The 24,764-nt window shown below is 41.4% G+C and overlaps 1 protein-coding gene across 2 annotated transcripts in view; it reads right to left on the bottom strand.

Annotated features, from left to right (window-relative positions):
• Window positions 1-24,764, bottom strand: part of GPC6 (glypican 6) — a 709,242-nt gene that overhangs the window by 294,491 nt on the left and 389,987 nt on the right. For both annotated transcript variants that reach the window (XM_075852383.1, XM_075852384.1), the window contains one exon: window positions 10,925-11,090. In XM_075852383.1, coding sequence (XP_075708498.1) covers window positions 10,925-11,090 — 166 coding nt within the window. The remainder of the gene's footprint in view (window positions 1-10,924; window positions 11,091-24,764) is intronic.

The raw sequence follows: 24,764 nt of genomic DNA, 5'->3' as shown, positions 1-24,764 counted from the left end.
TCACTTAGTGGCCGTCGCTACCGCTGTAGCAGCCATAGCGGCTGCTAGCGGCGACACCGGGCATGAGGGCGGTGGCACGGCTAGCAGCTGCTGTGGCTGCTATAGCGGTAGCGACGGCACTATAGCAGAGCTGCTCTGCTATCTACTAGCGCCACTGTAGCTCCCTGAAGGAGCGGAATCCCCATGTGGCAGGTGATTCCGCTCCTGGAGCGCTGCTTGATGTTTCTGTCCATATATGGACAGTGACATCAGGGGAGACTTCTGAAGCCGAATCCCCGGTCACAGCGTTGCAGACGCTATGACCGGGGATTCCACTCCAGGAGAAGCCAATGACGTCATGGACACAGACGACAGGAGCTTCTCCTGGAGTGGAATCGACGGTCATAGCGTCTGCAACGCTGTGGACGGGAATTCCGCTTCAGGAGTTTCCCCTGATGTCACTGTCCATATATGGACAGAGACATCAAGGAGCGCTCCAGGAGCGGAATCCCCGGCCACACGGGGATTCCGCTCCTTCAGGGAGCTACAGTGGCGCTATCTATACTGGAAGGGGGGGTTGCTATCTACAAGGGGGCTGTGGGCTGTGTGGCACTACCTACAAAAAAGGACAACTGTGCAGGAGCACACAAAATACCCAGCTTTCCCGGCTATCAAATAAATGTGTAGAAATAAACTAGGATATAACTTTTATTTAAGGATTAATCCTTTTAGCTAGATTAAATAAAAGTTATATCTTAGTTTATTTCCACACATTTATTTGATAGCTGGGAAAGCTGGGTATTTTGTGTGCTCCTGCACAGTTGTCTTTTTTTGAATGTCCATTGCCCGCCATCAGGGTCATTTCGTAGTCCTTGCACTACCTACAAGGGGGCTGTGGGCACTGTGGCACTACCTACTAGGGGGCTGTGGGCAGTGTGGCACTACCTACCAGGGGGCTGTGGGCTGTGTGGCACTACCAACCAGGGGGCTGTGGGCTGTGTGGCACTACCAACCAGGGGGCTGCGGTGCACTACCAACCAGGGGGCTGTGGGGCACTACCAACCAGGGGGCTGTGTGGCAGTCCCTACCAGGGGGCTGTGGGCTGTGTGGCACTCCCTACCAGGGGTCTGTGGGGCACTCCCTACCAGGGGTCTGTGCGGCATTCCCTACCAGGGGGCTGCGCGGCACTACATAGCAGGGGGCTGTGCGGCACTGCCTACCAGAGGGCTGTGTGACACTCCCTACAGGGGTCTGTATGGCACACTCTACAGGGGGCTGTGTGGCGCACTTTACAGGGGGCTGTGTGGCGCTATCTACAAGGGGGCTGTGTGCCGCTATCTACAAGTGGGCTGTCTGGCGCTACCTACAAGGGGGCTGTCTGGAGCTACCTACAAGGGGGCTGTGTGGTGCTACCTACAAGGGGCTGTGTGGTGTTACCCACAAGGGGACTGTGTGGCGCTACCCACAAGGGGCTGTGTAGCGCTACCTACAAGGTGGAATCTGTGAGTGGTGGGCTGATTGTCATTTTACTGTGAGTGGTGGGCTGATGGTCTTCAAGTGGTTTCCGCCTCTGACCTCCAATTGAAATTAATAGGAGGCAGAAAATACCTGCGGCGCCTGTTTGGAGCTTTTTTTCCTGCGTCTTTTGCATTCGCTTCAACAGCTTATGAAAAAACACAAAAAAAGGTCACACATCGCTGTCAGTTGCTGAAGGAATTTTGAGGTAGATTTTTTTTGCCTTACAAAAAACGTCTGTGAACAGACCCTACGAGTGTAGTGCTTGTTCTTAGACGTTTTCTGTCTTTCTTGAAACAATTTTTGGTTGGGGGGTCCTGAGGAAATTTTATTTTTCCAGTGCTGCCTCAAGTCCGAAAAGGTTGGGAAACTCTGTACTAGGCGACAGGATCCCGTTATGGAGCTGCTCAGTACTTCATGGGAACGGGGCCTAGGTGAGTAAAATTTTTGTTTTTGTTTGGGGGCACTGTCTACAAGGGGGAGGTGGGGGACTGTATGGCATTGTCTACAAGGGGGAGGTGGGGGGGGGCTGTATGGCACAATGTACAAAAAGGATGTGGTGGATTATAGCACTGTCTACAGGGAGGCTATATGGCAAAATCTACAGGGGGCACTATACTGTGTGGGGGCCACTAAGCGGACATTATACTGTGTAGGGGTACTACAGGTGGCATAATACTGTGGGCACAATTAGAGGACAAAATACTGTGTCCTTGAAGGGGTTATTTATTCATATCACATTATTTTATAGAACAGATCTATTGTTGGCTATACACTCTAGATCAGAGGTCGCCAACTGGCGCTAGTTGTCCAGACCAGTGGCGTCACTAGCACCGGGCATCTTCAGGACTTCTACAGGATTCATTATTTTTTTTTACACCAGAAAACTGGTATAGAATGAATAATAAATTCCTTCCTGTGTTTTATAAACCATTGTACACACTGGCTATTTTTTACCTTGGCTGTCCACTTTCTCATCTTTACTCAGCAAAATGTATAGTGCTGGATCATCAATGATCATCCTAGGAGGTTACATCCCAACAATCTGGTGGGCATAAACCAGAATTGCAACTCATTTTTCTATTGCATTATAACTTGTGGAATAATTTATCGTCACCTTTTTCATTTTTTAAAGAAATAAAAGTAACATATGCTCCTCTAAGGATATACCAAAAGATATTTTTCTAAAGGCCCAAGTGATTATTTTCTCACAGATTAAAGGGGTATTCTCATCTTGGACATTTGAATGTCCGATAGATGCGGGTTCCACCTCTGGCATCCACACCTATCTCTAGAATGGGGCCCCCTGACCCTTGTCCTATCTTATCCCGCTGTCTCTCTTCTCCGGCCACTGAGTTACAAGGTGGCTGGCAGTATGTAAATAGCCGAGTTCGCTCAGCTACGCTGTTTCTGCCACTTTCATAGACGTAAATAGGAGTTATGGAAACAGCATAGCATGACGAGCTACATTGTTTCCGTAGCTCCTGAGTTCCGGAAATAGCATAGCTTGCTGTGCTTTACTTTTTCCGTAACTTCATTCACTTCTATGGGAGTTACGGAATCAGCATGACTCAGCAAGCTCAGCTTTCTATACTCCCGGCCACCTTGTAACTCAGAGGCCAGAGAGCAGCAACAGCTGGACAAAGTAGGTTGGGGGGTCAGGGAGCCCCGTTCTCGAGATAGGTATGGGTCCCAGAAGTGGGACCCAAATCTATTGGATATTTATGGCCTATCCTTTTGATAGGGCACATATGTCTAGTAATGCATACACTTGAATTAAAAGGGTATTACCATTTCAGAGTACAGGCTGTCTTAAACTGTTCCTCTAATCTGCTGTCGGTATACTCCCACTGATGGTGTAGCCAAGCAGGCCCCCATTTATCTGACATTTATGGCATATTCTGTCACTGAGACAATCCCTTTAAGTACCTCTACGACTGGGCACTCTCTCTTTGTGCAGATAATCAAATACCCCTTTCCCACTTCTCAAAGACTGTGGAAAATCTGCAAATACAAAAACAAAACTGTTTGGAATTGTATTGGTCGGAATGTAGATTGTCACTATTTCCTGATTAATGAGCACAGAGTTCTGGTTATGCAGGTAAGATAATGATAAATGTATGTATGATGTACGAATAAATATTTCAAACATCATAGATTAACAATACGTTTTTGCTCAATTTCTAACAATTATAATGCATTTTTGTACTTGGTACCTTTTGTAAATATCCCAAACAAAACACTGAGTCGCCATAACATGATTGCTGCTATTAGGATAATAAATTATTGGAGTTGTATCCATTTTTATACCAATAAAGAAAATGTAATCTCAAGACTTATCCTTTGTCATCTCCTATTATTTTTCTGAATTTTCTATCCGCTTTCAAATCACTGCAGTTGGGAATGGTTGTTGAAGGTTTTACTAGTTTGTGTCACCTCAAATGGCACTACAGAGATTTACCTGGTGTGTATTATTTTTCTATTCCTTGCAGTTAAAAGTATGGATTTCGCTGAGATTAAACTCTTCTAAGCATTCAACAGAAAATGAAAAAGAGCCAAGTGATACTTCACATTTGGAAAAATTTAGAAATATTTCAGAAGATGGTACATTCAATTATTTGAAGTAGACTTGTCACCTCACCAATATGTAGATACAAGTAAGTCACAATATGAACATGTTAAGTGTCTTTTTTACATATCTTTTTCATTATCTTATTTGTAAAATTTTTATTCAACTGCAATTTAGTAGATGTAGAGTAAAAATGTAACTCTGCTTTGCTTTAACTCTATTAAAAAAGCATCCCATACTGTGTGTCCACAGAATAGACAACATTCAAAAGAAGAACACGTTGGGTAGCGAATACTTTCTGCATTTCTGCATTTAAAAGGTGGCAATACAGTCATAGGAAAAAGAAAGTAAACCCTTCTTTAATTCTGTGTTTGTATTTATCAGGACCTTAATAACAATTGTGTGATTCTCTCAAACTTCTATAGACAAACAAATAACCTCTGGTGACAACAACAATAATAATATTAATAATAATAATAATAATAATAAACACTACAAATTTCAATAGGTAGAAATGCTAAAAAAGATATATACGTCTGACAAATATAATCCAAATTCAACTCTATTATTGTGCAATTATTAAAATACACATTAAAAAATAGTCCATATAAGGAACAAACAAGAAAAAACAACAAACATGATCTTGGAGAATAAAAAAAGATATCAATTGTAAAAACCTGCAATAACTAAAAGCATATTACACCTTGCTAATAGGAGACAAGAAGGGTTACGAGTATATCAAGATTTTACACCATATATCAATTTATATGTAAGTCAAGTACAATGGTCAACAAATATCAAGTACATAGAATTGGTCAGCTGTACGTCCCATACACAAAAATATAATAATAACCAATTAAGTGAAGGAAAATGGAGTTTGCATAATTGCAGAGAATGGAGATCAATGAGGTATATTATGTCACTGCACTGGTAGTCAGGCCTAAGTAACAACGTGTGGTGGTCCTCTCTAACTTCCATAAGTAACCTCTGGTGGCAACAAAAAAACACAACTGATTTCAATATGTAGTGTTTTTTTCAAAAATGTAAACCAGCATTCAAAGCCTAGGTGAGAAATGAAAGGTACACCCTATAATTCAGTAAGGCTAAGTTCACACTGCCGTTAAGCTCAGTTTAGCCCTTTTTTGTCAGAGGAAAAGATGAACGAGAGCCCAAACTGAAAGCATTGCTTTAGATTTCAATGGTAATTCTTTTGTTTCGGATGCATTCCTTTTGCCTCCGCTTGCTAGGTCTCCGTTTTTTTTTTACGGAAGCAAAAGTGCAGTCTGCAGTATGCAGTATGCAGGTACTAACTACACATAACTATAATTTTTTTTAATTTCTTTTTACAATTTATATATTAAAAAAAAGGCCCAAACAACCTGTGTCAACAAATTACCACTGAGGCTGATTATAGACTCAGCACACAAGGAGATGCAGTAAAAATAGACCAAAAAAATATAATCTGTGCCCAAAAATTATCACAGATGCCAATCAGTAATGTTGGTCACTGATCAGCACTCATCGGCCGCAGGAAGCACACAGGAAATTGGTGCGGGTAGAAAAAAACAAAAAGGCCCAAAAACCTGTGTCAACAAATTACCACTGAGGCTGAGATAGATTGTGCCACTGAGGCTGAGATAGATTGTGCAGTAAAAAAAAAGCTAAAAAAATACAAAAACCTGTGCCAAAAATTGAGCACAGATTCCGATCAGTGATGGTGGTCACTGATCAGTGCTCAGCGGCCGCAAGATGCACACAGTAAATTGGTGCGGGTAGAAAAAGGCAAAAATAACCTGCATCAAAAAAATTACCACAGATGATGATCAGTGATGGCGGTCACTGATCAGCACTCAGTGGCAGCTGGGCGCACACAGGGAAATGGTGCAGAAAAAAGAAAAAGAAAAGTCCTGTGCTAAAAACTTAGCACACAGGCCGATCAGCGATGGCGGTCACTGATCCGCACTCAGTGGCCGCAAGACGTAAAAAGAGGGGTACGGGAATGGAGGGGTACGGGAATAGGGGCTGGGAAATTTAGGGACAGAACTAGTGCTGCTTCTAATAAAAAAAAAAATCATCAGCAGTACAGATGATGATGATGACAACAGCAGCAGTGATTACAGAGCAGCAGGATGCAGACGATTTAGGATCGCAAAACCAGAAGGCCACAGATCTGGTAAGTATTGTTTTAAAGGTGGTCACACCAGCTCTGCTCACCGTTCCTAACCTAAATGGGAACGGGCAGAGCTGGTGCCAGGTGTTTAAAACACACGCAATGGCTGCGATTGGTCAGTCTATGTAGTCCGACAAATCGTAGCAATCAGCGGGGGTGGCACCACCGCCACCTCCTCATCAATACATGGTAGAGATTGGTGCTCTGCTAGACAGCACCAATCACCACCATATCACTGTGTCCTGTTGTACAGTGATTCGTTAAAGCCGCAAACAGCTGAATTGACCGGCCAATCACAGCGATTCCCGATGCAGGTGGGGTGCGACACCCCCTGGGTATAGTGTAAAGATGGCCTGTTGTTAGGAACAGGAGCCATCTTTACTTTGTAACTGTGTATTTTTACACAGTAACCGCTTCCCTGTTTGTTGTAAGTATACAACATTTTGCGGGAAGTACTGGCTTTCCATGACATATACTTATGACCAATATCGGGAAGGGGTTAAAATGTTAGCATACTTTTTTTCACTGTAAATTACTTTTAAACAGCTAATACAGCATTTCTGGACTTTTGGTATGAAAATGATTCATGGGATAACCCTCAGATTCGCCTATCAGACTGTCAGATAGTGAAACATGATTCCTCACTCCAGAGTATAGTGCCAATGTGATTTGCAGTGCTCAGTCTTGGCATTGAGCATGTTGATCTTTGGCTTATTTGCAGCTATTCGACTATGGAAACCCATTTCACGAGCTCCTGACACACAGTTCTTGAGCTAATGTCACTTTCAGAGGCAGTTTGGGTCTCTGTGGTAAGTGATTGCAACAGAGATTTTTATGAATCGTCTATGAGCACAAAGATGTATATAAACATATTGATTAACCCCTATCCGCTGTCCCCCGTATATATACGGCGCACGTCAGGTGGGGGAGTATAGAGCAGGCTCACTGGCTGAGCCTGCTCCATAGAAAGAGTGTGCCGGCTTTGTCTTACAGACGACACTTCAGTGTAACGGGCGGGATCCTGCTAGTTTGACCCATTAAATGCTGAGGTCAATAGCGACCTCAGCATTTAAATGGCTAGAAACCGGTGGCGGGGCTGCTTGTAACGTTGCAATGCCTCACGTGACATTATCGCTGGGTGCCATTGGTTGGCATGGCATCCTGGGGGCCTGATGAAGGCCCCCAGGTCTGCCAACTTTGTACTACTATGAAGCCCTGCCACAGGAGAGAGTCAGTAGCACGATCAGGGCCGGCCTTAGGGTTGCGCAAGCTGTGCGAGCGCACAGGGCGCTGCACCCTCCCAGCATGTACGGGCCGCCACTGGGCTCTGCCTCTACTCTGTGCTCTGCTCCACACACGGTGTAAATAACAGCCGAGGAGCAAGAGAAGAGGAGGAAGCTATGTCCACAGCCCATACTGCAAGAAATCTGTGATCATGTCAGCAGGGAGAGATGGTGAGGGCCTGTGTGTCTCTGTGTGTATATATGTGTGTATACAGTATGTATCTCTGTGTATATACAGTATGTGTCTCTGTGTGTATACAGTATGTGTCTGTGTTTGTATGTGTATATGTTACAGTGTATGTGTTTGTATATGTCTCTGCATGTGTTTATGTCTCTTTGTAAAAGTGTGTGTTCAATATTAAAGTAGAACATCATAAAATGAAGATATTTGTGCTGCCTTCTATATACCCTGCTGCCCCCTATATACCCTGCTGCCTGTATATATCCTGCTGCCCCTATATATCCTGCTGCCCCTTATATAGCCTGCTGCCCCCTATATACCCTGCTGCACCTATATACCCTGCTGTCCCCTATATATCCTGCCGCCACTATATACCCTGCTGCCCCTATATACCCTGCTGCCCCTTTATACCCTGCTGCCTTCTATATATCATGCTACCCCTTATACACCCTGCTGCACCCTATATACCCTGCTGTCCCTATATACCCTGCTGCCCTTTATATGCCTTTCTGCCCCTATATACCCTGCTGTCCCTATATACCCTGCTGCCCCTATATATCCTGCCACCCCCTATATATCCTGCTACCCCTTGTATAACCTGCTGCCTGCTATATACCCTTCTGCCCCTATATACCCAGCTGCCCCTATATACCCTGCTGCCCCTTATATACCCTGCTGCTGCTATATACCCTGCTGCCCCTTATATACCCTGATGCCCCTATATACCCTGCTAACCTTATATACCCTGATGCCCCTATATACCCTGCTGCCCCTTATATACTCTGCTGCCCCTATATACACTGCTGTCCCTATATACACTGCTGCCCCCTATATACACCACTGACCTTATATACCCCGCTGACTCTTATATACCCTGCTGACCCTTATATAACTTGCTGACCCTTATATACCCTGCTGCCCCTTATATATATGCCTCTGCGTGTGCGTGTGTGTGTGCGTGTATGTGTATGTGTGTGTGTGTGTGTGTGTGTGTGTGCGTGTGCGTGTTTATATGTGTCTGTGGGTATAGTTATCAACTACGACATTGTTTGTACTCAGAGATTTATCAGTGTTATCTGTGGTGTTACACAGGACTGCAGGTAACGCTACTACATTATCTGTACTCAGAGAGTTATCACTGTGTTATCTATGGTGTTACATAGGACTGCAGGTAATGTCTACTACATTATCTGTACTCCGTTATTACTGTGTGTTATCTGTGGTGTTACATAGGGCTGCAGGTAACATAACTACATTATCTGTACTCAGAGTTATCACTGTGTTATCTGTGGTGTTACATAGGACTGCAGGTAATGTCTACTACATTATCTGTACTCCGTTATTACTGTGTGTAATCTGTGGTGTTACATAGGGCTGCAGGTAACATAACTACATTATCTGTACTCAGAGAGTTATCACTGTGTTATCTGAAGTGTTACATAGGACTGCATGTGAAAGCTACTACATTATCTGTACTGGGTATATATGGGTCTGTTTGTGAATGTCTTGTGCTTTTATATAGGTGCCTTTTATGTATTTCTTTATGTTCCTGTCTGTGTATTTATCTGCTGGTGTGTGTGTGTATATGTGTCTGGAGGTCTTTATATTTACCTGTATGTATATATTCCAGAATGTGTGTGTGTGTGTGTGTGTGTGTGTGTATGTATATTTGCCTGTATGTCTAAATACCTGCCTTTATGTATGTACAGTATATATGTTCCAGTATGTGCGTGTCTATAAATGTGGTTAATTTTTGGTTTGTGTAGGAGGCGGCAATAGAGAATCCCACACAGGGCGCCATCCAACCTAAGGCTGGCCCTGAGCCCTGTGAATATGCCCCAATAGAAGCTTTTGGTAAAGAATTTTAAAACTTGATTGTAAAACTTGTTCTTGGACTTTACAGCCAGTGAATGTTTATGGATTCACTCACAGAAAGCGACTAGATTAATTACTGCTTCAAACTATTTGATAAATCCACTTGTGCTCGTAATTAATTTACGAATGCTTCACTGATGAGATAGAAAAAGCATTCACTAGACAATCAAAAAGGCTTGATAGAAAGTTCTAGAAGCATCTTACAATACATTTATCAGTACATCATTCAAAAATTCCCCCTTTTTAGTTTGTATTTTAACCCCCTAATGATTGCCGATACACCTTTTTATGGGGACTTATTCTAAATCGCTGTGCTTACACAGTGCATTAGAATAACAACTGCACTGAATAATGTAAAGCCTTGGGTTGGGTGCCCAGCTGTCAGAAACAACTAGGCATGCACAAGTGAAGCCAGAAACAGATTTTTACCAATTCTGTCTTCTTGATAGCTGTGTATACAATAGAGATAAAAAAAAAAAAAATTAAGCCCCCCAAAGGTTTTTGACCTTTTGGATGAAAAAAATAAATAAAGCAAAAATAAAAAATAGAAGCAAAATAAGAAAGTATTAATAAATATTAAAACAAAACAATACCCCAAACCCTTCCATACACCGCCAAATATATCATAGGTCCTACGAACACAGTGACCCTAACTAAGGTCGTGTTATATATCAAAATAAATGATAGATATTGGCAGAGGAAAATATTGTAAATGTTTTTTTAATGTAAGAAAAGGTGATATTTTATTATTTGTCATTCAATAAAATACTTCTGCAAAAGCAATTGATGTGTGTTAAAAATTAAAAAAAAAAAAGTAAAGCTCTATTTGTTAAGAATAACAAAATAGGTATTAGCCAGCAAGTGCACAAAAACACACAACACTAAATATTGGTCTGCTCATGAAGGACCAAAATACTGTAAAATGGGCACTAAAGGAATAAACAACAACGAATTAAAATAATAAACTTTTTTATTTGAACGTAAAAGGCAGAATATGTTGCCACTTAGCTGTGTGCATCCTATCTTCTCTTTCCACAAGTCCAAGTTTGTGAAAAGCTTCTCGTCATGTACTGTAATTCATCTTGTCTACAACATGGGTCCACAAAATACTGTGGGCTTTAGGAACCAGGAAGACCAGTCAAGGAGCCAATTTCACATTTTTTTTTTAGTAGCCTGGGAATAACTATATAATACTGACTCTTTAACATAGGTGCCAATAGCAAATTTTTAGGCACATTGACTGCCTGACTTTTGGGATTTGTACAGTCTTGGCTTCTATAAGAACATATTCAAGCCACTTCACAGTTATTGTAAATTATTGTTATACAACCACAATATATAAATGACCATACCGACAAACAGATTCCATTCAATGTCCAGATCAGCTTGATTGGCTAAACAGCCCTTCATCACATTGAGGCAGTAGTTGGTGCAAGGCTTCAGACTGGGCATCCCACGACAGTATGGACAATACAGCATCTTCAGTAATGCTCGAAGACATCCTGCGTTTGGGCTGAGCTGCAATGATAGGAATATGTGACACTTGTAATTTTGTCCTTCATGCTACGACATGCAGTATCAACTGAAAATTATTTTACTGGAAAGTTACTGGGTTCAGTAAACATCTTTTTGTTCGTTACAGACCATATGGCAGACACTATTTAATTATAGTTTCATACATTTCCACTTTGTCAACTCGATACAAATGCTGATACTGTTCTATCTGTGCAAAATACATAAACGAATATAATAAACAAGAAAAATATTAACAAGCAACATGAAAACATGAAGAAGCTACAGTATACTCAAGTTTGCAGTCTTTACCCAATCCATATATGACTTTTTTTTATGAAAAACTAAAACTGTCACAAATTGTAATTAATGTAAAGGACATTTTTAAACAGCATGTCCCAATAACAATCTTTAGCCCTCTTACCGCTGCAGCTAGACACAGCTGCATTTTTCAAATCTGATGTGTGTCACTTTACATGGGAATAACTTTGTAATGTTTTTACTTATCCAAGCGATTCTGAGACTGTTTTTTCATGCTTCCTGATAACCCCCACCACGCCTCAGGGATCCGACCAGTGCTCCCAACTCAATCCATATATACAAAAAGTTGGCTGCACTCCAATTCAAAGTTGAAAAAGAGATTTTCGTGCACGAGGGCAAAAAAGAAAATCACTTTTTCAACTTAGAATTGGAGTGCTGTCTACTTTTTGTATGTGTATATAGTTACATAGTTACATAGTTAGTACGGCTGAAAAAAGACACATGTCCATCAAGTTCAATCATGGGATGGGAAAAGGGAAGGGAAAAATTTCTACACATTGGAGCTAATACTATTTTTGTTCTAGGCAATTATCTAACCCTTTTTTAAAGCCATCTACTGTCCCTGCTGTGACCAGCTCCTGCGGTAGGCTATTCCATAGATTCACAGTTCTCACGGTAAAGAAGGCTTGTCGCCTCTGCAGGTTGAACCTTTTTTTCTCCAGCCGAAGGGAGTGCCCCCTTGTTTTTTGAGGGGTTTTTACATGGAACAGGATATCACCATATTTTTTGTATGTGCCATTAATATATTTATATAAATTAATCATGTCCCCCATTAGTCGTCTCTTTTCAAGGCTAAATCTTTCCTCATAACTTAGATTCTCCATGCCCCTAATTAGCTTCGTTGCTCTTCTTTGTATTTTTTCCAGCTCCAGGGCGTCCTTTCTATGAACTGGAGCCCAGAACTGAACTGCATATTCTAGATGAGGCCTCACTAATGCTTTGTAAAGTGGCAATATTACATCCCTGTCCCGCGAGTCCATGCCTCTTTTAATACACGACAATATCCTGCTGGCCTTTGAAGCAGCTGATTGACACTGCATGCTGTTATTTAGTTTATGATTTACAAGTACACCCAGATATTTCTCAACAAGTGACTCCCCCAGTGTAGCTCCCCCTAGGACATATGATGCATGCAGGTTGTTGGTACCAAGATGCATAACTTTACATTTATCTACATTAAACTTAATTTGCCAAATGGATGCCCAAACGCTAAGTTTGTTTAAATCCGCTTGCAATTCACGAACATCTTCCATAGACTGAACTATATTACATAGCTTGGTGTCATCTGCAAAAATAGAAATAGTGCTATTAATTCCATCCTCTATATCTTTAATAAATAAGTTGAATAATAGTGGTCCCAGCACTGAACCCTGGGGTACACCACTTATTACTGGGGACCATTCAGAGTAGGAAACATTTAGCACAACTCTCTGGATATGGTCCTTGAGACAATTCTCAATCCAATTACAAACTATATTTTCTAAACCTATAGTCCTTAATTTACCCATTAGACGTCTATGAGGGACATTGTCAAATGCCTTTGCATAGTCCAAAAACACTATATCCACAGCGGCCACTCTATCTAGGCTTCTGCTCACCTTTTCATAAAAACAGATCAGGTTAGTTTGACAACTTCTGTCCTTCGTAAAACCATGCTGGCTGTCACTTATAATACAATTTTTTGTCACATAATCCTGTATATAGTCCCTCAATAGCCCCTCAAACATTTTTCCCACGATGGATGTTAAAGAGGCTCTGTCACCAGATTTTGCAACCCCTATCTGCTATTGCAGCAGATCGGCGCTGCAATGTAGATTACAGTAACGTTTTTATTTTTAAAAAACGAGCATTTTTGGCCAAGTTATGACCATTTTTGTAGTTATGCAAATGAGGCTTGCAAAAGTCCAAGTGGGTGTGTTTAAAAGTAAAAGTCCAAGTGGGCGTGTATTATGTGCGTACATCGGGGCGTTTTTAATACTTTTACTAGCTGGGCGCTCTGAAGAGAAGTATCATCCACTTCTCTTCAGAATGCCCAGCTTCTGGCAGTGCAGATCTGTGACGTCACTCACAGGTCCTGCATTGTATCGGCACCAGAGGCTTCAGTTGATTCTGCAGCAGCATCGGCATTTGCAGGTAAGTCGATGTAGCTACTTACCTGCAAACGCTGATGCTGCTGCAGAATCAACTGTAGCCTCTGGTGCCGATGTGGCCGACACGATGCAGGACCTGTGAGTGACGTCACAGATCTGCACTGCCAGAAGCTGGGCGTTCTGAAGAGAAGTGGATGATACTTCTCTTCAGAACGCCCAGCTAGTAAAAGTATTAAAAACGCCCCGATGTACGCACATAATACACGCCCACTTGGACTTTTACTTTTAAACACACCCACTTGGACTTTTGCAAGCCTCATTTGCATAACTACAAAAATGGTCATAACTTGGCCAAAAATGCTCGTTTTTTTAAAAATAAAAACGTTACTGTAATCTACATTGCAGCGCCGATCTGCTGCAATAGCAGATAGGGGTTGCAAAATCTGGTGACAGAGCCTCTTTAAGCTTACTGGTCTATAATTACCCGTGGAAGACCTAGAGCATTTTTTGAAAATAGGCACCAAATTTTGGCCTGTGCCAGTCCCTTGGCACTATACCAGTCACTAGAGAATCTCTGAATATTATGAAAAGGGGGTCAGAAATAACTGAACTAAGCTCTTTAAGAATTCTAGGGTGTATCCCATCTGGTCCCCGGGCCTTGTGCACATTTATTTTATTTTATTTAGCTTGGACCATATCTACATTCATCCAATTCAGTATATCAACTGATAAATTAACAGCACTGGCACCGGCTACATCAGCTGCTCTTTCTTCTGTATATACAAAGCTGAAGAACCCATCTAGTAACTCTGCCTTCTCTTGATCCCCTGTGACCAACTCCCCATTACCACTATCTAGGGGTCCTACATGTTCAGACCTTGGCTTTTTTGCATTTATATACTTGAAGAATTTTTTGGGATTTGTTTTACTATCTTGGCCACCTGCCTTTCATTTTGTATTTTTGCTAATTTTATTACATTTTTACAGATTTTATTAAGCTCTTTATATTTTACAGAGGCTACAGATGTACCCTCAGATTTGTATTTTTTAAATGCCCCTTTTTTGTCATGTATTGCCCCTTTTCACATAAGGTGTAAGCCATGTGGGATTTAATTTTAATCGTTTATACTTGTTACCTATAGGAATAAATTTTGCACTATAATTACCCAAAGTAGATTTGAAAATCTCCCATTTGTCATTTGTCCCATTATTTAACAGTAGTTCTTCCAAGTATATATATATATATATATATATATATATATATATATACAGTACTGTGCAAAAGTTTTAGGCAGTTGTGAAAATTTTTTGAAAAGTAACAATGCTTTCAAACATAGAAGTGTTAAGATTTTTTTATCAATTAACAAAATACAAAGTGAATGAACAGAAGAGAAATTTAAAACAAGTTAATACTTGGTGTGAACACCCTTTGCCTTCAAAATAGTATCAATTCTTCTAGGTACACTTGCACAAAGTCATGGATTCTGTACGATTATAGTCAGGTGTATGATTAACCAATTATACCAAACTGGTGATAATGATCATCATTTTTGTATATAGGTTGAAACACAGTCATTAACTGAAACTGTAACCTGTGTAGGAGGCTTCAAACAGAGTAAGGAACAGCCAAACTCTGCTACAAATTTAAGGTTATGAAAGACAGTTTCATGTCACAGGTCCACCATGGCAATACTGAGCAGAGCAACAAGACACAAGGTAGTTATACTGCATCAGCAAGGTCTCTCCCGGACAAAGATTTCAAAGCAGACTGGGGTTTCAAGATGTGCTGTTCATGCTCTTTTGAAGAAGCACAAAGAAATGAGCAACATTGATGACTGTAGATGCAGTGGTCAGTCAAGGAAACTTAGTGCAGCAGATCAAAGACACATCATGCTGACTTCCCTTCTAAATCAGAAGATGTCCAGCAGTGCCATCAGGTCAGAACTGGCAGAGACCAGTGGGGTCCAGGTACACCGATCTACTGCTTGGAGAAGTCTGACCAGAAGTGGTCTTCATGGAAGAATTGCGGCCAAAAATCCATATATTCGATGTGAAAACAAGGCCAAGTGACGAAACTATGCAAGAAAATATAGGAACTGGGGTGCAGAAAAATGGCAACAGGTGCACTGGACTGATTAGTCAAATGTCATTAAGAACTATCTTCAGCGTAAAGAAGAATGAGGAGCCCTGGAAGTGATAATATGGACCCCACAGAGCCATGATCTTAACATCATCTTGTCTGTCTGGGATTACATGAAGAGACAGAAGGATTTGAGGTAGCCTACATCCACAGGAGATCCAAGATTTTTGGAACAACCTCCCTGTCGAGTTCCTTAAAAAACTGTGTGGAAGTGTACCTAGAATATAGATTAGGTTAAGATTTTGTCTTCTGTTCATTCACTTTGTATTTTGTTAATTGATAAAAATATCTATTAACACTTCTATCTGCCTAAAACTTTTGCACAGTACTGTATTTGTAATAGTATTTTGCCTAGGTATGGCAGTATTGGGCTGGTTTCACAAGACGTTTGGGAGATCCACTGTCCATTATAGTTTGGCAATATTAGTTTGGTGCAGCATTAGTTCAGCAATATAAAGTGATTATTTTTGGGTATGGTATGATGATATTATTTGACCAAATTATTGTGGTGTTATCTTGGTAAAGTATGATGATATTATTTGAGATATATAAAAGCATATTTATATGCATTTATTGAGCAAAATATATTGATATTAATTGTGCTATATATAGTGGTATTATTTGTGCAGTGTTTTAACAATGTATGATGGTATTAGTTATCAATGTAGGGCAGTATTAGGCTGGGTTCACACAGAGTTTTTTGCAGGCGGAAAATATGCCTCAAATTTCAGTTTGAAAGTTTAAGGCAGATTTGCCTGCATGCCGATTTTTGCGGCGTTTTTCACTGTGTTTTTCGCCCGCGGCCATTGAGCGACGCAGCATAAAATGCAGCGAAATACGCTTTCTCTGCCTCCCATTGATGTCAATGGGAGGTCAGAGGCGTAAACGCGCGAAGATAGGGCATGTCCCTTCTTTCTCCTGTGAGCTGGTTTTACCGCTCGCGGGAGAAAACCGCCTCCGCCTCCCATTGAAATCAATGGGAAGCATTTTCGGGCGGTTTTTGGTGAGTTTTGCGGGTATATTATGACTGCATAATTCATATAATATATAGTGGTATTAATTGTGCAATATATCTATCTATCTATCTATCTATCTATCTATCTATCTATCTATCTATCTATCTATCTATCTATCTATCTATCTATATATATATATATATATATATATAAAACGGTATTATTTCAGCAGTACTTTAGCAATGTATGCCATGTTTATCTAGGAATATTATGACAATATTATTTCAATAGTGGAGGGTGGACTGTTGCACTAGGGCCCAATGGCGTTTAGCTATGCATCTGGAGGTACAGTATGGCTCTATAGACTTCTATGGGCGCTTTACTATGGCTCCATACAACTCAAAGCTTATAATACTGAAATATCTAATATTCAAACAATTCAATCAATCACTATTTTTTAAATACACCTTTTCTTATTGATTCTGGTATCATGTATAGCAAAGAGCCATCATTTTTTTGTAAAAAGAAATAAACATTATGATTACATTTTTATTCTTCGTATTTACAGATATAAACACACTGCCATGTATTTATAGTCAAGAATCTTAATTCAACTGATTCATGAAACCAGCAGATCGTGATGTGAAGCAAGAAACTGCAATTTTCAACTAATGAAGTAATTTGCTATGTGTTCATATTAACAATAAGCTTAGAAAAAATAATTCTACATATAAATGTTTACTAAATATCATAGGTACAGTATTGCTTTAATATCTAACTCCACCATAACTCCGTCAGAAATGCCAGTCTACATATATGTGTATATTGAAGGCAGCTTCTGAATTTTTCAGGTCCTCTATGCTCCCCTATTTATAGGGTAAGCTTAGATTTATATGTAGCTTTTTATAATTGATTTAGTAGTTTCATGTTAACATCTGTTTAAATGCTGCCAGGACTTATAGAGAGTCCTACTCTCCCAACACACAGAGTAAGGCTGGGTTCACACGACAGGGTCCCGCCCGAGCCCGAGTGTCGGCCGGTAAAATCGGCCATTTTGCCCGGCCGGTTTGCATAAAGTTTTGCATCCGTTCCGGGCCGGGCAGATCTGGACAGTGACATCAGCGGCAACTCCTGAAGGGGAATCCCCATGTGTTCGGGGATTCCGCTTCAGGAGTTTCCCCTGATGTCACTGCCCAGATATGGACAGAGACATCAAGCGCTCTGTCCAGGAGCGGAATCCCCAAAAACACGGGGATTTCGCTCCTTCAAGGAGCTAAAGTGGGGCTAGCACATAGCAGAGCGGGGAGATGCCGGGCCAGGGCGCTTTTAAAACAAGCAGGGGAAGGGAGCCAGCGCAGTGCTCCCTCCACCTGCTGTACACCCCGGCCCTGCCACACAGTGTACAGCGTACTGCCATTCGTCCGAATGGCATCAACTCCTCCTCCTCACATGCACTCTGCGCTGTGAGGAGGAGGAGATAGAGCGCAAGCGACGGAAAACCCGGCCATCACTCGGGACACATTCCGGTGATGGCCGTGTATTACCCGGCCCCATAGACTTCTATGGGAGCCGGGCGTCCGGGTACCCGGCCGAAAATAGAGCATGTCCCATTTTTTGACGGCCGGTTTTCCCGGCCGTCAAAAAATCGGTCGTGTGAATAGCCCCATTAGGGGTCTATTATTCCTAATGCAGCTGGGTGCCGGCCAATTTATGAACGGCCGGCACCCGGCCGGGAAACCCTGTCGTGTGAATGAGGCCTAAGTGACAGCTTTTCCTATATGAGTGTGTATACAGGGAAAGCTGTCAATCACTGTGTGGGTGGGGAAGCAAGACTCACAGGCTTTCTTTATTAGCTTTTTACATGAAAATACTGGTCCAAATCATAGAAAACTATTTATCCCAGAACTCTACATCTCCCCTAGCTGTCCTAGGTAGGGTAGACTTTAAAAGTGTTCATTCAATTGCAAAAGAGAATGGGAGATCTGTAGAAAACAAAATACATAGCAGAAAACATAACAAAAAAGGACATTATAGTCTTAAATACATACTTAAATATACAGTTATAAGGAAAAATATGTTTTATAGTGTTACAATTTTCAAAACAGAAAATACAGTAATATGACAAATTTCCCGACACCTGATTATCTAGAAATCTGGCTCACTTGGTTCATCAAATAAAGTTTAAAAGTAGATTTAAATCCAGAATCACGTGAAAGTTTGGAATTTTAAATATACATATGGTAGGTTTTATAAAAAGCAGAATAAAATGAAAAGAACGGCAACCTTTAATGTATCTCTGAGCAAGGTTCAGCCCACTTGTCAGCCAAAATTCAACCTGAACTGGAAATCAGGAACCGCTGAAGTCTTTTTTTTATTATTAATGGACTGATGTAATACAATACAATAATCTGGTACATCATGTAAGCAATCACATTACACATTACTATATGAGGAATAGCGATTGTCCCTCCAAAAACTGACCATCACCTGAACAACTATTAAATATTGAATTGGGGAGGTGTTACTAGTTTACAATAAAAAAAAAAATGGGCAGGTTGGCACTCTATCGAGAAAATTGCACAGTTCTGGCTAACTTCTCATTCTAAAGCCTCATGCATCATAATACAGTACCCATAATAATCTCAGGGCCCATACTCTACCTTTAGGGTGCCTCATAGGCATACAGAGGTTTTTTTCTCATGTGGCATCTTCCACCACATGTTGTATAATGGAGGTATCCCCCCCCCCCCTACATTTATTTTCTTCTAGGGGAGATTAAGGTGCTGTACAGAGGCACCATGCGACGGCTCAAGGAGTGCCTATGGCTCTATAATACACACACCTTCTGCATGAGGCCAAACTAGAAATTGTGTTCTTAAATCTCCCATTTGTATTTTCATGCTTTCATGTTTATATTTTAGCAACAAAATAACACATGAAGCTCAACAAGCGCAATATGTATTTCTTCTGATATGAACATATGACTTGGTTGGCACATTAATCAGTGATTGTTAAACAAAAAAGAATTACACTATTTGCTCAAAAGTTATATTGAATCATATTAAAGGGGTTTTCCCTTAAAGAGGACCTGTCGCTAGGTCCTACAAAGTCAGTTAGTAGTCTCACCTAATAGCCGCTGTGTCTGTGAGTCCAGCAGTGTTAGTCCTGTACTTGTGCGTCCACCCCTTTCTGAGCTATGGACCCCTCTTTATTTAGCAACCAATATGGAAATGACCCGCTGGCTAGCCAAGTTGGTTTGCGCAAATAAATTCAACTTTTGATGCATTTACATTGCACACGCCACTTTAGCAAAAAGTGTGTAGGGCTTAGCAGAAGGACCTGACACATTTACTATAATTTACACCAGAAACTGGTGTAAATTATAGGGATTATCTATGCCAGCTTGTAGATGGCAAAGATTTCCCTTTCTGCCGCACTGATAGCAGAAAATACAGCAAATTTATTAATAGGAGTGCGCCTCTTAACAAATTAGACGCATCTTACTCCTGCGGCTTTATACTAAGACTGGCCTATGAAATCCTAGCCTTAGTAAATCTTCCCCGCAGAGTTGTATCTAACATAGCTTGCAGCTGCTTGGTGCTTGTGGCAAGATGAAGACCCAGCTCAGGATAACTTTATCCACTATAGGTAATTTGCTTGTGTTCAGATAATGAAATTTCACTGTCTTTCCCCCACCCAGCTCTGGGGAACAGAGGTCAACCAGTCCAAATAAGTCCAGGAGAAGTATGATTGTGGAACAGCCGTGCAATAAAGCAACATTGGCACTTTTACATATCAGATATATTGTATATTTTGCAGTTATAGTTTGTCTCCAGCAGTGAAATCCCATGGTATGGCTTATGGATTCACATTGAATCATGTGGTCTAGCAGTCTAACATTACTACTTAATTATACCGTGTAAAAGAATATTACAGTTTTTATCTTTCCAGCCTCCCCAAACAAAAATGTATTAATGGAACATTATTTTTTGTTACGGTGGTATTATCATTGTTTATGCAAAGGAATGTGCATGAAGAACTCTAAGGCCCCTAAATGGTAAAATGAGAGAGATGAAAGGTTGCCCAAAAAGCCTCAAACAATGCCTTTCTTTATAGGATTTGCTTAAATGATGGCTCATTATTATGATGCCCCATGAAGCATGAAGGTTGTAAAGCACCAAGGCACAGTAGAGCTATACATATGGTATTCTGCATATTGCTAATGTTCATTCATTAGACCATTAGACTTTTTTATTACACCAAACAGTTGCAGCTGAATATTTCATAGTGCCACAATTCACAGAACAATATTTTATCAACTCTTTAATATTCTACATTATATCCTTATATTGTTCCCACAAGGCATTAAAGTTGGCAAAGAGATAAATAAAAAGCATACTTTGTGTAAAGCCCATGTCTATAACTTACAACAATCTTTTTTTTCCAGTGCAGCCATTAATTGTTGTGTAATAGACTATCGCTTCATCTCAGTTTATTGTAATAAATGAAACATCTGTTGAGCTAACTACATGTAAGAGCCTTACAAATCTCCCCATATCATCAGTATTGCGACACTGCATGAACAACGGAAACATTTTTTAAGGAAGGAATAAATGTCAAATATTGCAGATGTTTTACCGAAAAATCTAAGTTTTTCAGTTGTAACTTTGCTTAATGAGTTCTTAAATATATTAGGGAATTGTTTTGAAAAGCTTTAGCCTCATATATTCTTATTTGTGTAAATGCTCCCTTAAAAGCAGGAACAATCCAATATTATAGATGCATGCCCCATCAGTAACACACAAGTCCATAGACAGAGTAATACCCATGCACACGAACGTGTTTTTCCGGCCGCAATTCATCTGCGGGTGAATTGCAGACCCATTCATTTCTATGGGCCCATGCACACGACCGTGGTTTCCACAGTCCGTTCATTGGCCAGAAACCCGGACCGTGGAGTGTCACCCGATGACACTCTGTGGCCATTCATGCCGCAATTACGGGCCATGCACACAGCTACGGTCGCGTGTATGAGGCCTTATGTTTTCCATAATTTATTATTAAAGTATTCTGCTTGTGGATTTGTGGGGCAACAGACTTTAAGCTTAACATCAAATCACTGCTGCATGAAAGTGGTGCTGCATTGATAATAACACTATAGTAGGAAGTATTAGGGTTCAATCACACATGGCGTACTTGTATTGCATTTCCAAAGCGTAAAAATTACGCTGCGGAAAACTACAAAGTATGCCCATGGGAAAAATGTTTTGCAACGCAGACAAATTTCTCTAGTCCTTGCATTACAGAATATTATTCGCATAGGTATACATTATAGTTTTCCGCAGCTTATTTTTAGGCTGCAGAAATACAATGTGCCATGTGTGAGCGCACCCTTATGTAGGTATATGCAGAGGTTTGTTAAAGGTGAATCTACCCTGCAGTTGCAATGGTGTATACAGATGTCTGATTTCACTGCACAAGCTTTTTGTAGTTTGGCTGAAAGTCAACATTTTGAAGGTGCTCATGTTTCAAAGCTCTATAAGACCAGTTTCACCATATGTTATCCGTATTTCCCAGACCAAACACAGTTCAGGGAGTCGGGCTCCTAGCCTTAAGGTTATCGATAATGCTTGGAGCCCTTGCTTCCCCGTGGGAATATTGTCCCATACTGAAAACATGATTACAACACAGAACAGTATTCCCGCAGGGAGGCAGGGACTCCTAGCATCATAAATAACTATGATGCTAGGAGCTTGACTTCTTGAACTGTGTTCGGTCCGGGACATACTGCCGACATATGGTCTGTATCTCACGGACCGAACGAAGCCATGTAAATCTGGCCTTAGGGGTCAGACATTGCCTTATAGGGTAGCTATCTATAGATGGCGCTGCAGAGTCAGTTGTTAATTTTTGAAGGAAAGCTATTTTACCCTTTGTTCTTAGGGAGCATTGCCCTATACATGATATAATTCCGTTCTTTAAATGCACATGTTCTGTGTATATAATTCTTGAGTGGGTGGGCTTTTCCTGATTTGATGTATGAGCTGTGCTGTGTGCGATGAGCCAATGAAATGTGCCCCCCCCCCCTGCTGCTCCCCTTATCCTCTTACAGCATGCAGTCTCAAACACACCAACTAAGGAAGAGAAAATGCATCTGCACCCCCCATCTCCTTCCTCATCCTTGTCTTCTATTTACTCTTTTACTCTAGACAGATTTTTTAGTGACTGTTTTAAAGGTTTCTGACAATGTCATATATTCACTACTGATTAATTCAAATAAAGTTAGAACAATAGGTATACCACCTATCACTCCTTATACTTGATCTCCACAAGGAGTACCATGGTTAGGTAACTTGGTATTGCAGCTCATCTTCATGAAAAAAACAAAACAGAACCTTTTTTCTAATTAATAAGCGACAGTACTAATAGACTGATATAAATGATTTATAATATTAATAAAATGCTTTATGTTTACAAAGCTTTGATTTTGGCAGATATGTAAATGTCAATATACAGGGTGTTTCAAAAAGGACGGTGCAAAATTATAGAGTCAGTATTCATAACCGAGAGAACATAATACAAATTTATTAACATGAAAAGACACACTATTTATCCAAGTTTTATTTATACACTACAAATGTGCAAAGTGATTTCCATTGGTGACATGGCAGATGTCTAGACAGTAGTCCAGCTCTGTCCAGATGCGTGCTAGCATATCCTCGCACATGGACTCCACTGTTTCAGTGATGCGTTGTCTCAGTTTTTTCAGATTCTGTGGCTAGGGGAGGGGTCAGATACACTGAGTCCATGCTGACACTGCCGTCGTCACGGAATCACTGTCCATATATGGACAGTGATGTAAGGAGGAGAGAAGGAGTCCTAGGCAATGCTCTGGTTGGGGATTCCACTCCTAGAGGGAGCTCCAAAGGCGCTACCTACAGGGAAGAGGGCTGTGTGGCACTACCAGGGAGGGTGGTTGGGTGGAACTACCAGGGAGGGGGGCTGTGTGGCACTACCTGGGAGGGGCTGTGGCACTACCAGGAAGGGGGCTGTGTGGCACTATCAGAAAGGGGGGGGGATGTGTGGCACTACTAGGGAGGAGGGGGCTTTGTGGCACTTCCGGGGAGGAGGGTGCTACTACCTGGGAGGGGGCTGTGTGGCACTACCTGGGAGGGGCGTGGCACTACCAGGGAGAGGGCCTGTGTGGCACTACCAGGATGGTTGGCTCTGTGGCACTACCTTGGGGGCTGTGTTGCACTAACTGGGAGGAGGGTGCTGTGTGGCACTACCTGGGAGGGGGGGCTGTGTGGCACTACCTGGGAGGGAGGGCTGTGTGGCCCTACCTGGGACAGGGGCTGTGTGGCACTATCTACAGAGGGCACTAAATTTATGGGAGTACAAACTGGGGGTCTAACTTCTATATGGGGCATGAACAGGGCCTAACGTCTATATGGGGGCACAAAGTGAAGTTTTCTGCCATTTTACTGCAGCCTTGAGTTCCCCCGCAAAGAGGCCTACTAAGCCTGTGTCTCCCAAGGGCCCACATAAACCTGGAGCTGGCCCTGCATGCTTTAGCCCCACAGAAAGAAGTCGCAGGATGTTAGATCTGGTGATCGTGGAGGCCAGCGCAACATTGATGAATCGTTGTTTCTGGCGCGGCCGTCCAGCGCTCCGGAAGGGTTTCATTCAGGTATTGGCGGACAACCAAATGGAAATGTGGAGGTGCACCATCTTGCTGATAGACTACAATTGGCAGATCTTCCTCTATCTGTGGCATAAGCCATTCCTTTAACATGTCCAGGTAGGAGTAGCTAGTGACAGTATCCTCTGCAAAATAAGAAGCGACTGTCAGGGATCATTACCATGTATATTGTTTGAAAAATATTATCCTTACATATATATATATATATATATATATATATATATATTCAGTATATTACACAAAGAGATTGGATTCATGGAGCACAAAGAGCCTGCATAACACGCCTATGGAAGACACCGCCCCCTGGAATGCAAAGAGGAGTGTGCAGAAGAATGTATAGGAAAACTTACAGCAGAGGAGCCAATGGGACTTAAGCAAGTCCCATATCTCGAGGGAGGGGCATGTGTCTCTTTCTGTGTTTCTTTGTTCTGAATAAAAAGTTTTTCAGTGTTCCTCCTGACAGAGAGGGAA

This window comes from Rhinoderma darwinii, chromosome 2 (genome assembly GCF_050947455.1).
Source record: "Rhinoderma darwinii isolate aRhiDar2 chromosome 2, aRhiDar2.hap1, whole genome shotgun sequence".
Classification (NCBI taxonomy): domain Eukaryota; kingdom Metazoa; phylum Chordata; class Amphibia; order Anura; family Rhinodermatidae; genus Rhinoderma; species Rhinoderma darwinii.
The sequence above is the reverse complement of the archived record's forward strand: the minus strand, read 5'-3'. Positions and strand labels throughout refer to the sequence as shown.